The 14,882-nt window shown below is 45.1% G+C and overlaps 1 protein-coding gene across 4 annotated transcripts; it reads left to right on the forward strand.

Moving 5' to 3' along the window:
• The first annotated feature begins 425 nt into the window (after positions 1-425).
• On the forward strand, positions 426-13,901 carry CLSPN (claspin). Of its 4 annotated transcripts, none has more exons than XM_064635498.1 (25): positions 426-525; positions 1,195-1,306; positions 1,822-2,276; positions 2,592-2,759; positions 3,352-3,441; positions 3,667-3,739; positions 3,977-4,085; positions 4,585-5,138; positions 5,577-5,768; positions 6,186-6,370; positions 6,727-6,929; positions 7,089-7,153; positions 7,561-7,766; positions 8,212-8,372; positions 8,469-8,695; positions 8,890-9,004; positions 9,663-9,744; positions 10,069-10,163; positions 10,766-10,930; positions 11,016-11,137; positions 11,390-11,517; positions 11,809-11,914; positions 11,997-12,079; positions 12,268-12,429; positions 12,603-13,901. In XM_064635498.1, the coding sequence occupies exons 1-25, from the start codon at positions 481-483 to the stop codon at positions 12,714-12,716; spliced, it is 4,017 nt and encodes a 1,338-aa protein (XP_064491568.1). In that variant the 5' UTR covers positions 426-480; the 3' UTR covers positions 12,717-13,901. The 4 variants fall into 4 exon arrangements, with proteins under 4 accessions (XP_064491568.1, XP_064491570.1, XP_064491569.1 ...); XM_064635500.1 differs by having other exon boundaries at positions 8,893-9,004; XM_064635499.1 differs by having other exon boundaries at positions 2,595-2,759.
• The last annotated feature ends 981 nt before the right edge of the window (positions 13,902-14,882 follow it).

The following is a 14,882-nucleotide window of genomic DNA, read 5'->3' on the forward strand; positions in this document are numbered from 1 at the left end:
CTGTGGCTCTTCCCCTTAATGAGCAGAAAGCTGCAAGGTTAAGAAAAGAAGCCATCATACAACTACACAGTGACACCAATCACTTATTAGAGGCAAAACTTAAATTCTCTGTATGCAGAGGGGTATAAACTATTGAGAAATTCAAGGGAGAAACTGAAAGGATTTACCCAAAAAGTTCAAGCCCCACAACGTCAGTAACTGCCCTCACGGCCCCTCACGGCCCCTCACGGCTCCCCCGCGCGGGCAGCGCCCCCGCCGCCAGGAGGCGCCACAGAGCGCGGGCGCACTCGCAGCGCGAGCAGCGATTGGTCCTGGTCGAGGGGGCGGGGCTACGCGGGAAACCCGCCCAATAGCGCTGTGAGGGGCGGGGCTGCCGAGGCCGTTCCGCGCGGCCATTGGCTGTCCCGGGGCGCGGGGCGGGGCCAAGGCAGCGCGCGAAGGCTCGAAGCGGTTCCCGGACGGCGGGAGCGCGGGTGGGATATGGCGGCGGCACCGGGAGCGGCGACAGCGGCGGGCCTCGCCGAGGTGAGTGCTGCCGCTCCCCTCCGCTCTGCACGGACGGGCGGCTGCTGGCGGCTGCCTGCGGCCTCGCGGCTCCTCTGGCAGAGGGGCAGCGAGGAGGTGGCGGTAGCGGTGCCCGTGCCAGTGGCGGTACAGGTATGGGGACTGGCGGCTATAGCCCTTCCTGCCCGCCGGCCTCGGTCCCGCGCCGCCACCGGGCTTGGTGCTCCTCGCGGACTACAACTCCCGGCGTGCCCCGCGCCCGCCGTTCCGGCCGCGGGGCACGCCGGGAGCGCCGCGCGCGGCCTGTCCCTGAGGGCGCGGTGCATGACGGGAGGGGCCCGGGCCGAGGGCTTTGGGGGAAAATCAGCGAATAATGAAATATCGTGTCTGAATAAAATCCCATCGCCCCGTGTGGAGTCTGTCATTCTTCTGCGCAAACTCGCCTTTAAATTGTAGCGAAAGCTGACATAGTGTCACCTCCCCTTTTGTAAATAGCCATGTGCGTTGGTAAATATGGTGAATACCATTAATAAATATCAGTAAACGTGTAGATACCAGTAGTTAAAATATAACACGGTAATGGGTGTGTATTCAGTTGTGTGTGAGGTTGGCCAGGTTTTCAAATGAGTTCGGAGTCAAACCACATAACCCATATTTGCCATGACGAGATCAATTGTGTTTTGTTTGTAGTTGCCGTTGGCAGATTTGAACCCCGACTTGCAGAAGGCCCTGGACAGCGACTCTGACAGTGGCCAGGGCAGCTGTGAGACGGGCCAGGGCTCAGCCTCCTGCGAGGACAGAGGTCTGTAACCTTCCCAGAATCTGCTTTTCCCTACAACGCTGCATTTTTTTGTTTCATAAATGCCTTTCTAGGAACTTGCCGTTGCTTGGCCTGCAGGAATCCAAACTCCTTTTTGTTGCTCAGGCATCTGTAAATCTCTGAAAAGCGTTTTTTGAGGTACAGAAAGGAAAATAATGAATGGGATGTGAGTGCCTTAATTGCTTATTCCCTTTCTTTTATGATTTTTTGACCCCTCTACTTTTACTTTATCTCTGGGGTTTTATTACTCTTTCAAGGCAAGTCACCATCAGTGAAGGATTTTCAGCTTTGCCTTTTTTTTTTAGTAGGTTAAAAACCTTTAACATCAGTTTGGGTTTAATTAAATGCTGCACTACGGGGAGAAGTGGGTTTTGAAAAGTTGAGTTCAAGCTGATTTGGTGTAGATGGCGACCCCCGTGAAATTTAAGAGATGGAACTCTGACTGCTTGTTAATTAACTTGTGGGATTTCCTGTTTTGTTTCCACGTGTTTGGTCAGATTCAGAAGAAGAGATTTTTGTACGTAAGAAAGGAAAAAGCAAGAAGGTGCTCCAGGACAGTGAGAGTGAAGATGGAGAGGAGAGAGGTTCGTCCCTGCAGGAGGAGACTCTGGGTGCAGACAAGGGAAACGGGGAGGAAAAGGAGAACGTTGCTGCCCAGAGGAACAAGAAATCCAGTCGGATTCGCCAGGCTCTGCTGGACAGTGAGGACAGTGACACTGGTGACCAGCTACAGACTGAAAACCTGGAAACAGGCAGGGTGCCTGGCTTGGCTCAGGGTGAGCTGGGAGAGGAGAGACCCCTAAAATCTGGGAGAAATTGCAGGAAACACAAACACGATGTTGAAGAGGAGACAGAAAGAAAAGCTGTAGGGAAATCAAGAAGAAGGAAGGAGAAGGAAAAAAGAATGGAGGTCCTTAAACAGCTGAAAAAAGAAAAGAAGCCTGGGGCAGAGGTGGGTTTTTTGGCAGAAAATCTCAGATATTTTCTCAACTAAGTTCAATTTATTGTTGCTTGTGGTTGCTCTGTTCCAGTGCTTCAGTGTTGTGCTGTCCACATTCCTGCAGCAGGTGTGGGATCCACAGGGATCCACAGAGCACCAGACAAGTCTAATCTGCAAATTTTGCAGATTAGATTAAATTAAATTAGATTAAATTTGCAGTTCAATCTGCATCTAACACTTGAGGATTTAATGTCATCTTAAATTAGTGCCAAAGAACCAAAGGGACCTTCTGAAATGAATCACACAAATACTTCACTCTTCTGGAAGCAGGTGGATGGTGGTGAGAGGTTTCCCTTCAATGACAGTGGATGTCTTCTGGATGACAAAGAGCTCTTTGATAATGGCTTAGAAGATGAGGATGATCACCCCCCCGAGGATGAGGAGTCCCTGGAATCCATACGAGCAGCAATGAAAAACAAAGTGAAAAAACACAAGGTAACAGTTGATTGTGGTACAAGATTATTGTAAATATACTCTCTTTCAAACTGCCAGAGGGCAGGGTTAGATGGGATATTGGGAAGAAATCCTTCCCTGTGAGGGTGGGGAGGCCCTGGCACAGGTTGCCCAGAGAAGCTGTGGCTGCTCCATCCCTGGGAGTGTCCAAGGCCAGGTTGGATGGGGCTTGGAGCAACCTGGTCTAGTGAAAGGTGTCCCTGCCCATGGCAGGGGGTGGCACTGGATGGGCATTAAGTCCCTTCCAGCCCAAACCATTCCATGATTATTGTTTTTTAGTGAGGAATTTGCACATGAGCAGCTACTAAAACTCTCTTTGACCATGGTGGAGTTGTATCACTGTGGCAGAGGGGAGAACAGTCTTTTGGTTTTTGTTCCTAAAGATGGAGGGGTGTTGTCCTGGCAAGTTATAAAGATCACACTGGGGCAGGACCTTTGGAAATCTGCCATTGTGTGGGATTTGTGGTGGTTTTGCTGACCAGTGGTGGTTCTGTACAGTTATTTTTCACTGGTTTGCCCTTGGTAGTGCCTTTGTATCAAGATAAATAATTGAGTCTCTTTTTATGCTCTGTAGAATAAGGAACGTTTTTTGGAGGGTGAGGGCTACAAACATGTATTTGATGAGGAGGATGAGGAGCCTGTGCTAAAGGAACCAAAGAGGAAGGTGAGCTGGTATTCTTTTTAAAGCTCTGTGTTGTTTTTTGTGACACAAATGTATGCACAGTGTCCAATGGTTTTGTTGGTTTGCTATTTTTAATTTTTTTTTTAAACTAGCTGCTTTATTCTGACTCCTTTCTGTTTGAAGGGAAAAGTAAGCTATTTAAGAAATAGAAAGAGAGCCCCATGTTTTGTTTCCTGACTTCAGAAACCTTTCTTTTCTTCCCCTAAGGAGCGGAAAGCAGCAAGGTTAAGTAAAGAGGCCATTAAACAGCTGCACAGTGAGACCCAACGACTTATTAGAGGTAAAACTTTAATTCTTGGTGTGTAGAGGGGTATAAACTGTTCAGAAATTCAGGGGAGAAATTGAAATGATTTACCCAAAAGGTTCGAGCCTCCTTTGACCTGACAGGCGTTACTGAGGGTTGAAGGGTGCTCGATGCTGTTAAAGGTATTTTTGTAACTAATGAAAACAAAGACACTTGTTATCAAATAAATGTCTTGGATGTTTTGAGTTTTCTCTCACCTCCTTTCTTTGGCAGAATCATCCGTGTCTCTCCCATACCACGTGCCTGAGACGAAAACCATTCACGATTTCTACAAGCGCAGACCTCGACCAGCCTGCCAAGGAAATGCCATGGCCTTGCTCAAGTAAGGACTTAAACCTTCCTCATGGTTCTTTTTTCAGGCTTTGTTAGGCTCCTTGAATTCCTTGAACACCTGGCCATTTGGAGAATATCACTGTTGGCATAAAGCACTGCTGCAGTCATGGCACAGTGCTACTGTTGGAGTAATCAGAGCCCAGGAGTAACTAAGATGAATGAACTTCCTCTTGCAAAGTTGCTTTAATGGGGTTTAGGCTGGACCCCAATGTTTTGGTGGGGTTTTTTTGAGTAATGAGTAGTAAAATACTGAAGCTACAGTAATCACAGGATCCCTCAGGAATTTGGTACTGTGATAATGGAACTAGTACAAAGTCTTTGCACTTCCTTCTGTTCTCCAAATGGTTTTCCAGATTTCTGTCCTTCACCTCGTCCTACACTTTGATGGCAATAATTGGAAAATGATTTCTTTCTCTCTGGGTTTGTTTTCACCCTCTGCTCCCTTTCACACCAGCCATGGATGATACATTTCTTTCTGCCTTCATTAGGTCCTCAAAATACCAGCTGCCCCTAAATGAGGAATCTGCAGCCACTGGGAACTTGAGCAGGGATTGCAAAGAGGGGCCAGTGGAAGGTGATCAATCAGCAGCTGCTGAACCAGAAAGGAGCCTTGGCAGAGATGTTGATGCTGCTGTGAATGAGCCTCTTGCTGCTGTGGGGAAGAACTTGCCAGAAGACTGTGCTGAGCAGCCCAGGCAGGATAATGAGGGTTCCTGTGCAGCTGGGACTGTAACAACTGGTGATAACACAGAGGAGCAGCAGCTCTCCAACCTCCTGAGCACTGATGGTGGTGAGCAAAAGGAGAGTGAAGTTCCTTCAGCAGCTGGAGATGCCCTTGAGCAAAGAGGCCAAACAGCACCAGACGTAGCAGGTGAAGCCAACAGTCACCAGGCAGGGCCTGGATCGGTGGCACAGCCTGAAAAAGTGAGGAAATCCAAGCTGGATAAACTTCGTGAGCTGGGAATAGACCTGTCCATCAAGCCAAGAATCTGCTCTGACAACGAATCCTTCATAAACCTCGATGAAGCTGATTCAAAGAAAGGTATCACTTGTGTCGTAATCCTGAGCAGCACTGACCTGACTTTAGCTGGAAAATCTCTGAGAAGTATTTAGGTGATAGAACAGTCAGGCAAATTCACTTACTACTGTGGATTCTTTGAGATGTGTTAATAGAAATTTGGAGCTGCCTGGTGTCTGGGAGGCTGGGCTGGAAGTGAGGTCTTGTGGATAAGTGGTAGTCACAGGTAAGGTAATCCAATATCAGCTAATATCAATAAAATACAAATTACAGCATAAATATCCTGTAATGCTTTATTATTAGAAAATAGAATGGCTTTGCAAATATTTTAGTATTAAAGATTTAATTTTTAAACTACTTTTAGGAAAAAAAAACAATCTCAAGGCCTGCTCTTGCTACAACTTTCAGTGCTCGATGCTTTTAAATGCTATCAAACTAATTTAATTTAATATGCCTTTAAAGAACTAGAAGCCCTGAAAGCACGTTTCTTGAAGCACACTCTCAGAACATCAAAATCCAAACCAGAACGGGCCGTGAACATGAACATCATCCGTAAGGAGACAACGTCTGATGGGAAGGAGGAACTGAGAGCAGATGTGGTGCCAGCAGTGTTGGCTGCAGAGAGCCTGGAGGAAATGGCCCACACAAAACCAGGTTGGTGGGGGAGAAGTGATGAGGATTGAATTGGAAAACACTTGGTCTTTATTCTCCTCTCTCATTCTCTGTTTCCCAGCTCTGCCCTTGGAAATACAGGTGAGGGGATCTTCATCTCTGAGAGGATTATGGTCCCTCTCTGTCTTTAAAAAAATAAATCTTGGTAGACCTCTTAAATAGCAGTGGCCAGTGTAGAACAGCCTCAGTCAGATCTCTGCAACTGGTTCCTTGCATTTTTCATGCTTCCATGAGAAGCTGTGGCTGCCCCATCCCTGGAAGTGCCCAAGGCTGGGTTGGACGGGGCTTGGAGCAACCTGGGCTAGTGGGAGGTGTCCCTGCCCATGGCAGGGGGTGGAACTGGGTGGTCTTTAGGGTCCCTTCCAGCTCCAACCATTCCCTTGTTCCATTCCTGCCCAGGGGAGAAGCTCCAGGCCCTGAAGGCCAAGCTGCAGGAGGCCATGAAGCTCCGCAGGACCGAGGAGCGCCAGAAGCGGCAGGCGCTGTTCAAACTGGATAACGAGGAGATGCTGGAGGAGGAAGAGGAGGAGGAGGAGGAAGAGATGACAGATGAGTCTGAGGAGGAGGAAGAAGGTGACCACGAGGTCTGTATGCAGCACTTTTCCATAACCTCATCAGCTTCTCTGTTCCGCTTCCTCTCCCCAGTGCGATGTGACTTCTGTACACTGTTAATTAGGGAGATTCCTAGAAGCTAAAAAGTGGCTGTAGTCACTTTCAGGGTTTGGATTGTCTGAAACTTTATTTATTAGTATTTTCTTTATTTGTCTAAACACTATTAAAATCAAATATAAGCGTATAAAAGGTTCTGATGCTCCTTTCTCTTTTTACATACCCTTGGCTTGTTCCTGGTAGGGCCAAACAGGTCACCTGCCTGACCTGGGGTAGGGTTTGCCATGGCAATAATCACCATCTCTGTGCCATATTTGGGGATGTCTTTTAGGAGTCAGAGTTTCTGCTTGATGAAGCAGAGGAAGACAATGAAGATACAGAAGAGAAACACGTTGAAGATGGTGATAAAGAAACGGACAAAGAATCAGTTGATGGAGAAAAGCTGGAGAAATCTGAGCACTGTGATTCTGTTCTAAAACATCCTTCAACAGAGTCTACATTGATGCTTTTTAAGGACAGCTCCTCAAAAATGGGGTAAATAGCCTTAAAAACGGTGACTGAGCGATTTTAAATTTGATTACATGTAGATGGTTTTATTTGAAGAGTTTTATAGGAATTTTTGTTTGTCACCTTGTTTGTTTTGCAACTCATCCTGAATTTATTAGCAAATACCTTTTATTTAATGAATTGCAGGTATTCTCTTCCTGATGAGAAACTGGAAATGGAAGAAGCTGCAGACAAAGGCTCTACCAAGTTAGGTAAAGTAGAATTATTATCCTAACTAGCATTTTTTTCACTTGGCACAAGTAGAAGTTTAAATTTGAGATTGGTACTCAGTATTTCTGTTATCTCATCACCTGTGCAGTTTTACAGCATGATTATAAAACTTTAGATTGATGAAAAAAATGGGAAGGCTTGAAAAAACTAGAGGAAAATAAGGTTCAAAATAATACTGGAAGAAATATGAAATATCAGGAATCGATAAGATGAAATTCCATACAAAAAGTGTAACATGCATCCTCTGAGAAGAAGGAAATCCAACCTGACCACAAAATAATGAATCTTTAGCAAAGTGTCAGAGTTGCAAAATGTTGTATTGAGGTTCTGCTGGGTCACACACACACACAAAAAAAAGAAGTTAAGCGCTGTATTTTTTTATTTCCAGAGGATGATGATTCATTTTCTCTGCCAACACTGGCAAAGGACAACAGCCACAACAGCAGCTTTGAGTTCATTGGCTCCATGATCCCGTCCTACCAGCCCTGTAACAAACAGGCCTCCCGGGGAGGGACCTTCTTCCCTGCAGCAGGAGGGTTCAGGTCACCCTCCCCAGGCTTCTTCAAAACCAGCTTCATCAGCTCTGCTTCCAAGGTGAGGTTCTCAGCCTCCCTGTCTTATATGGACACAGTGGGTGGGGAATAAATGTATTTTATTCTGCTGGTCAGGGCTATCAGAGAAATCAAACCAGGCAAATGCTTTGGGAAGAGTAAGATTTCAGAGGAGCAAACTGTCCCTGGAGCTTACAACGTGTCCACATTGGAATGGATAAAAATGACATTATAAAAACTTATATTCTAAAGCATCAAAGATGCTATAATCTGTTTTTTATATCTAAAGTATGTACATCATAAATAGGGTTTCTAAGTCTATTTACATGTGATGTCAGTGAACTCCTGTAATTTATTGGAGCAGTGTGGACAGACTTGACTCCTGCATAGTCTTAATCCTTTAAAATAACTTAATTGTTTTATTCCGTTCTTGCTTTTGAATTTAGGTTTGCAAAACAACTTAGATATTTTCATGTTCCTTTGAATAGAGCTCAGGAAAGACATCTGAGCCCTCCCTCCCCATAGAAGATTCCCAGGACCTGTACAATGCCTCTCCTGAGCCCAAGAGTTTGTTCCCAGGGGCTGGGGAGTCCCGGTTTCAGTTTTCCCTGGAAGATGACACTCAGAGCCAGCTGCTTGATGCAGATGGGTAAGTGATGGGTGTAAAGGATGGGGGTTTGTGCCCGTTAGTATAAACAGGATGTACCATTCAGCAAGATTTTTCTAACTACAGCCTTTCTTTCAGGTTCTTGAATGTTGGACAACACAGGAATAAATACCAGTCCTCCAAGCATCAGCTGCCTCTGGCAAGCATGGATGAGAATGCCATGGATGCCAACATGGATGAGTTGCTGGACCTGTGCTCTGGACAGTTCAGCAGCCAGGCTGAGCATGTGCCAAACCCCAGCAGCAGCAAAAAGCAGAACATGGAAGAACTGCTCAATCTTTGTTCAGGAAAATTCGTGTCTCAGAGTATGTCCTGAATTCTCTTTTCAGCTTTGCTGGTTGCTTCATTTAGAAGCTTTTTGCTGGGGTACCTTCAGGTCTGGGCACTGGTGCCACGTGTGGAATTTCATCTTTGTTGGGAGCTTGCACACTGTTGTTTCTGGGAAGTTCTCTGACACTTTAAGAGTAGAAATAAGTTGCCATCTTACTGCTTTCTGTAGCAGGTTCTCCCACATGGGCTTCTTCGGTGTCTTCCAAGGCAGAAAAAGACAGTGACATAGAAGATCCAATGGCAGAGGCTCTGGAGCTCTGTTCAGGCTCCTTTCCCACAGACAGGTTAGCATGGCTCTCCTAAAATCTACAGAAGCTTTTTCTGGCACCTGTCTTGTTTCACTGTTAACGTGTTTGCTGTCAGCAAAAGTGTGGTTTGTTTTGGAGCTGAAGGGGAGGAATATTGCAAATTGCTCAGCAGTCACTCTCTAAATTGGCAGCATAAACTGTTTCCCACAGCTACTGTGAAGGGAAGTTCCTTGACTTTCAGTGGTAGTGAGAGAAACATTGAAGAACTTGCATTAAACTGAGAAAAAGTGGTTAAAAGTGGGACTTTTGAGGTCTGTTCTGGGCTGTCACCAAACTGCTGTAACCAAGTGTGAGTTGGACACTCGGAGTTTTTTATTGACTAAATTGAAAGGTGTTAAGCCTCTTGTCAGGCAGCCATACAAGTGGGAATGTGAGGGGGATGCAAGAGGAGTTTTAGAGGGGAACACATTTGGAAATTAGTACTTGTCCCATGGTTTCTGCAACTGAAGGCCTGAGGTGTTAAAACATGGACACTAATGGGGATTTGGGGCATTTAAAGGTAAATGCTGGTGGGAGACTGTAACTGTACACTCACAGGGAATTGCCTGACACCAGCTGGATGGTGGTTGAAATTTTGATTTGATTTAATGCAAAGCCTGAAAATGTGCATTTTTCCCATTTACTTTTCCCCTAGGGAAGAGGAAGAGGAGGAGGAACAAGAAGAACTTGATGGTTTTCAGCTCTTAACAGATGAAGATGCCTTTGCAAGTGAAGAGGTGGGGACTGATGGAGCCAGGAGGCTGCTACAGCTCCTGACTAAGATAATTCCATTTATTTTCCTGGTTTTTTAATATATCCATCAATGCAAAGTATCACAACTTCCATACCAAGCTACTGAGACACTTCTAAGAGCGAAGTCTGGATCATTCAAAACGTCTCCTCAATATTATGATACACTGGATAATGTGTCAGCATAGCAAATCCTCTGAAAAACCTCTGGTGTTTTAGTCTGTTTCTTGATTGAGAACAGCAGAATCTGTCATTACAAAGCAACCCACTGCCAAAAATTCCTTTATTTCTGAAAATTTTCTCTTTGACAGGACGAAAAAGATGGAGACAGTGCTACTGAAGAAGCAGAAACGAGCGACGAAGAGGAAGCAGTGCTGAGACATAGGCAGGGCTTGAAGAAGAAACTGTAAGAACATCTTTTTTTGTAAATTAATTGCCAGAGAATAGAATACTAATAGCACTAGAAATGTGATTTGTAATTGTTCCCTCTCCAGCATTAGTAACTGATGTTTATGTGGTCTGGTTTTTCATATGTCTCTGGTTTTTTGCTCTGGTGCTGTCACACTGTGTGAGTCCAACTGTGTTGCTGGTGGGCTGTAGATAATTTTGATTACAATTCTCATTATTAATGAAAATCAAAAGGCCACAATGAAAGCAATGCAACATTTTTTTTTTACTAAGAAATAGGATGCAAGAGAATTGTTCTCACTCCTCGTGTCTTAGATCTTGTTTGTTCTAGTAAGTAAAAGCTCTGGTTGGTGGTTCCTGCCATCACCTCTGGTAAGGAATCTGGTGGATGACACTACTTTGGGGTGCTGCATGTTGACAGGCTGTGTGTGTGTGAATGGGCAAGAACTCAAGGCTTGGTCTTTCCAAAAATTGCAGGAGAAACTGATACATCCTTAGGAAATGTGTTAATTTTATGTCAAAGGATCAATCTTGCTTCCTGAAGATTTGTGTGATGATTACTGTGCACCCAAACCGAACTCTTTTAACATCCTTTTCCAGAAAACTGCGGGATTTCATGGAGGATGAGGCAGAGCTGTCGGGGAGTGACGTGGGAAGTGAGGATGAGTACGACGGCGAAGACCTGAACGAGTATGAGGAGGAGCTGATCGACGAGGAGCTGCCCAGTGAAGTGGAATTAGGAAACCAAATACATAAACTACACATGTCAGTGACAGCACCAGCAGTGTGTGTGAGGTCTTGGCTCTGGGGTATCCCCTGGCCTAAGCTCTCCCTGTGCCCTGTGCTGCAGGAAGGCCATGCTGGACGACGACAAGCGCCAGCTCCGCCTGTACCAGGAGAGGTACCTGCCCGACGGGGACCTGCACAGCGACGGCCCGGGCAGGACCAGGAGGTTCCGCTGGAAAAACATAGGTGAGCAGGGATCCAGAGCTGAGAGAGGGGCAGGCGTGGGAAACAGGCTGTGTCTGGACATGGAGCAGCACTCAGGAATCCTCAGTGGTCCTAAACAAAGCACTTCAGGGATAAATCAGGGGGGTGTTTCTGGGGTTTTGTTTGATTGGAGTTTTTTGTTCTGTTTGTTTGATTGATTTTTGGTTTTGTTATGGATGGTCTTTGTTGTTGTTTTTTAAAATGGATAGATAACTATCTTGTTTCTTTGCCTAGATTTTGCCTCACAGATGGACTTGTTCCAGGGAGACTCGGATAATGAGGAGGACAATGAGCAGTTTGATGAGACAGAAGTGAAGTGGAGAAAGGAGCGATTCGAGCGAGAGCAGTGGCTCCGTGAGCAGGTACTGCTGAGCTGCCAGAGAGGCTTGCTCAGTCTCTGTCATTGCTGGATGGGAAGCTGTTTGTTCCTCAAGTTAAACTTCAGGATTTGGTTAGATTTCTCAGCTGAATGTGATGCTGTTCATTAATAGAACAAGGATGATAAAGTATCTAAGAAATCGTAATGAACTCTTACAGTAGAAAGTAAATAAATAATATATTAATTTACATAAAGAAAATACTTGGTCTACTTAAAATACTGAATGAAATGTTCGTTCTTAATAGGAATTTTTTTTCTATTTTCTCTGTTACAGAAGGAAAAAAACAAAGAGCAGGAGGAGGAAGAGGAAGAAATTGGTGAAGACAGCGAATTCATGAAACTAGCAAAAAAAGTGACTGCCAAGTCCCTGCAGAAGAAAGGTGAGCTTGAATTTTATTGAAGTGACAAGCAAATAAAGAGAAGGAAAGGTCAGTGTCTGAACTCTTTGTGTGTCTCTGCCAGCCAGCCCAGCAGTGGTGGCATGGGACACTGCCCTGTTACCCAGGAACCCCTTTGAAGCATTCAGACCCTCCAGTGACAGCCAGGTGAGTGATGATCCTGAAAAATGGCATTTCCCAACAGAGCCAGGTCAGCTGCCCCTGCATGCTGGGCACTCCTGCTTTGCATTGTAGTAACATTTGAGTAGGGAGTAGTTTTACTATAAAGAGTAACTTGCTAAACAACCTGTCTTGTTCCTGTGAGTGGTTTAACACAGCTTTTCTTTGTCCTTCAGATAAAAAATGGGTCTCTGTTGAAGAGACCTAAAGCTGTCCTTCAGAAACTGGCAGCAATGTCAGATCTGAATCCAAATGCCCCTCGAAATTCAAGGAATTTTGTCTTTCATACACTTTCCCCAGAGAAGAGTGAAGAGGCAAAAGAGAAATCAAAACCTCAGGTAAAGATGTGGGTGGCAGGTGCTGCCAGTTGTGTAGATTATTTGAACACACAGGCACTGAACTCTGCCAAGCAGTTAAGAGCATTGCTGTCACACCAAATAATTATCTCATAACTGAGAATTTAATCTTTTGGGAAGACTTTGTGTATCTTAATGTATTTTACTCCCCTTAGGTGAAGAAGAGAGGCCCTTCTGCAGCGGTAACATCGCTGGCCAAGCGGCCCAGGGTGGAGAGCACAGAGGAAACCAGTCAGAGCCGAAGCATCTTCCAGTTCTTGGAGAGCTGAATATTCCTGTTCAGGGCCAGAAGCCATGTCTCCTCTTTGCCAGCTTCAGTTTGCTCAGCCAATCTGCCAACAGTCACCAGGCAGGGAAACAAACTGCTGTCACCTCCTTCACAGGTTCCAGAGATTTCCAGGCAGTGGTTCTGTGCATTCCCCTTTGTTTCTTGTCAGTTCTCCGTGGCAGATGGGAGCACAGAATCCATTCCTGGTTTGGAATGAAATGCTAACCTGGTCTTTCCCAAGCATTAAGGAACCTGACCCTGCTGTTAGGGCTGCCCTCACAGGTGTCGCAGTGGTATCAGTTCCACCTGGAAATGCCATTTGTGTGACAGGGATGACACAGAAATGCCTCATTTAGCTGAAAGCACAAGAAAGGAGGGATTTCTGCAGCCCTGGGAGAGAAGGCAGCTGTGCTGGCTGTGGCAGGACACTGTCCTTTACACCTGCAGCACAAAGTTTTAGCTGTGCCTTCCTCCAGTGTCTTTTCTCTAACGTTGAGCATTTATTAAGCTTCACCTTTTAAGAAGCTCTAATTTATCTCTGAAATGTTTACTTTGTAAAAAAAAATGTCCCAGTATGAGAAGGGTTTCTTTCCAAGTTTTTATTACTGTTGATATCCTTAAACATGCAGATGAATGTGTGTGTGGAGAGGGAAGGATGTGAGTAACGTGGGAGAGGAGGTATGTGGGATTTTTATTTGCTTTGGTGGGGAGAGTTGGCTGGTTTGGTTTGGTTTGCCCAACTTCAGACTGTCTTAAATTATCCATTCCGTTGTTTTCATGGAAGCTGCACTCATCCAGGAGAAACCATCCATTCCTGAGCAGCCAGTAAGGAAAGGGCTGGTCTAGGATGAGGGAATTAAGAAGGAACCATCATTCACAACTATTCTAAATAGTGTGAGAGAAACCTGAGCCAGCGTATCCAGCATTCCTGATGGTTCTGGTCACATGTTGAAGGTGTTGGAGAGCAGATAATGGTGCCACAGGACCCTGCTCTGTGAGACTGAACATCTCTGGGACTGGATGTCACATTCTTGAGGTGCCAACATGTCTGGGCTGTAAATTTTGTACCATCGTGAGCACACACCTGGTGTGCTGTGTGTAAAATGTTTTATTGTATATTATGTTTATAAAGAATTATGGTACTAATTGAAGTGCAAGTTTACAATAAAATGTGGTTTTAATTTTGGAGGCAGTTGGAATTAATTTACAGGGTTTCACTCAGTTGTATATATGTGTGTTGGGGTTTTTTTCCCCAATATTTTTGTCTGTCTCTTTTTTTTCATTGCTTTTGTAGCCACACTATAAGCCCTTCACTAGGAACAGCTGCAATAATATTGGAACACAACAAAAACAACCCCTTGTGTTTATTGGAGTGTGAATTTTCAACTCCCCAAGTCCTCCACTTGGGTTTGCATAAAATTCTTGGCCTGAAGAATATGTTGCTTTTTTCTTGCTTCAGTAGTTTTGGGTTTTTTAGTTGCTAGACAAAACTTCCTTTATCCTGGGCTTGAGAAGTGCCTGTTTCAGCTCATACCAGCAATTCTAGTAATTAATGTTACCTGGATTTGGGATTGGAGGTTTAAAGGAAGAGAAATAGGCTTTCCTCCTTCATTATCAGAAGTTTCCTAAAGAACAGTGTAACTGAAAGATGATTTCTGAACATCCTCTTAACTCCCTATCATGATGTTTCTCTGATCAGTAAGTTGTACTAACTCAGCACAGATTTATTGGATAAAATTATTCCAAGCTGCAAAATTGGGCATTTTCTCTGAATTTTGCCACTAGAGAGCAGCAAGAGAATGTGCTTCCTCTGGCAAAAGGGGAAGGCAGAATCACTAAAGCTTAAACTGTGTCTTGACTCCAGGGGAAATTCTTGCAGTTGTCCATGCTCTGGCATTGGAAAGGATTACATTTTATAGAGACCTGAAACTGCTCCATTTTTGCATTAGAAAGTGGAAGCTTGAAGAGCACCTTTAGAGGGTCGGCTGAGTCCTAGTGGCTTCCTGGCCTCTCTTCAGCACATGCTGGCCATAATTCTGGCTTTTATTTTGTTTTCCCTTCAGAATTTTCCCTTTAAGATAGATTCCTTGCCTGGGAGCACATTCCATGGAAGGGGAGCAGTGGTAGGAGGCCGGGGACACGTTCTGTGGGAGCTGGAATCTCGACA

Source organism: Pseudopipra pipra, chromosome 24 (genome assembly GCF_036250125.1).
Source record: "Pseudopipra pipra isolate bDixPip1 chromosome 24, bDixPip1.hap1, whole genome shotgun sequence".
NCBI lineage: Eukaryota > Metazoa > Chordata > Aves > Passeriformes > Pipridae > Pseudopipra > Pseudopipra pipra.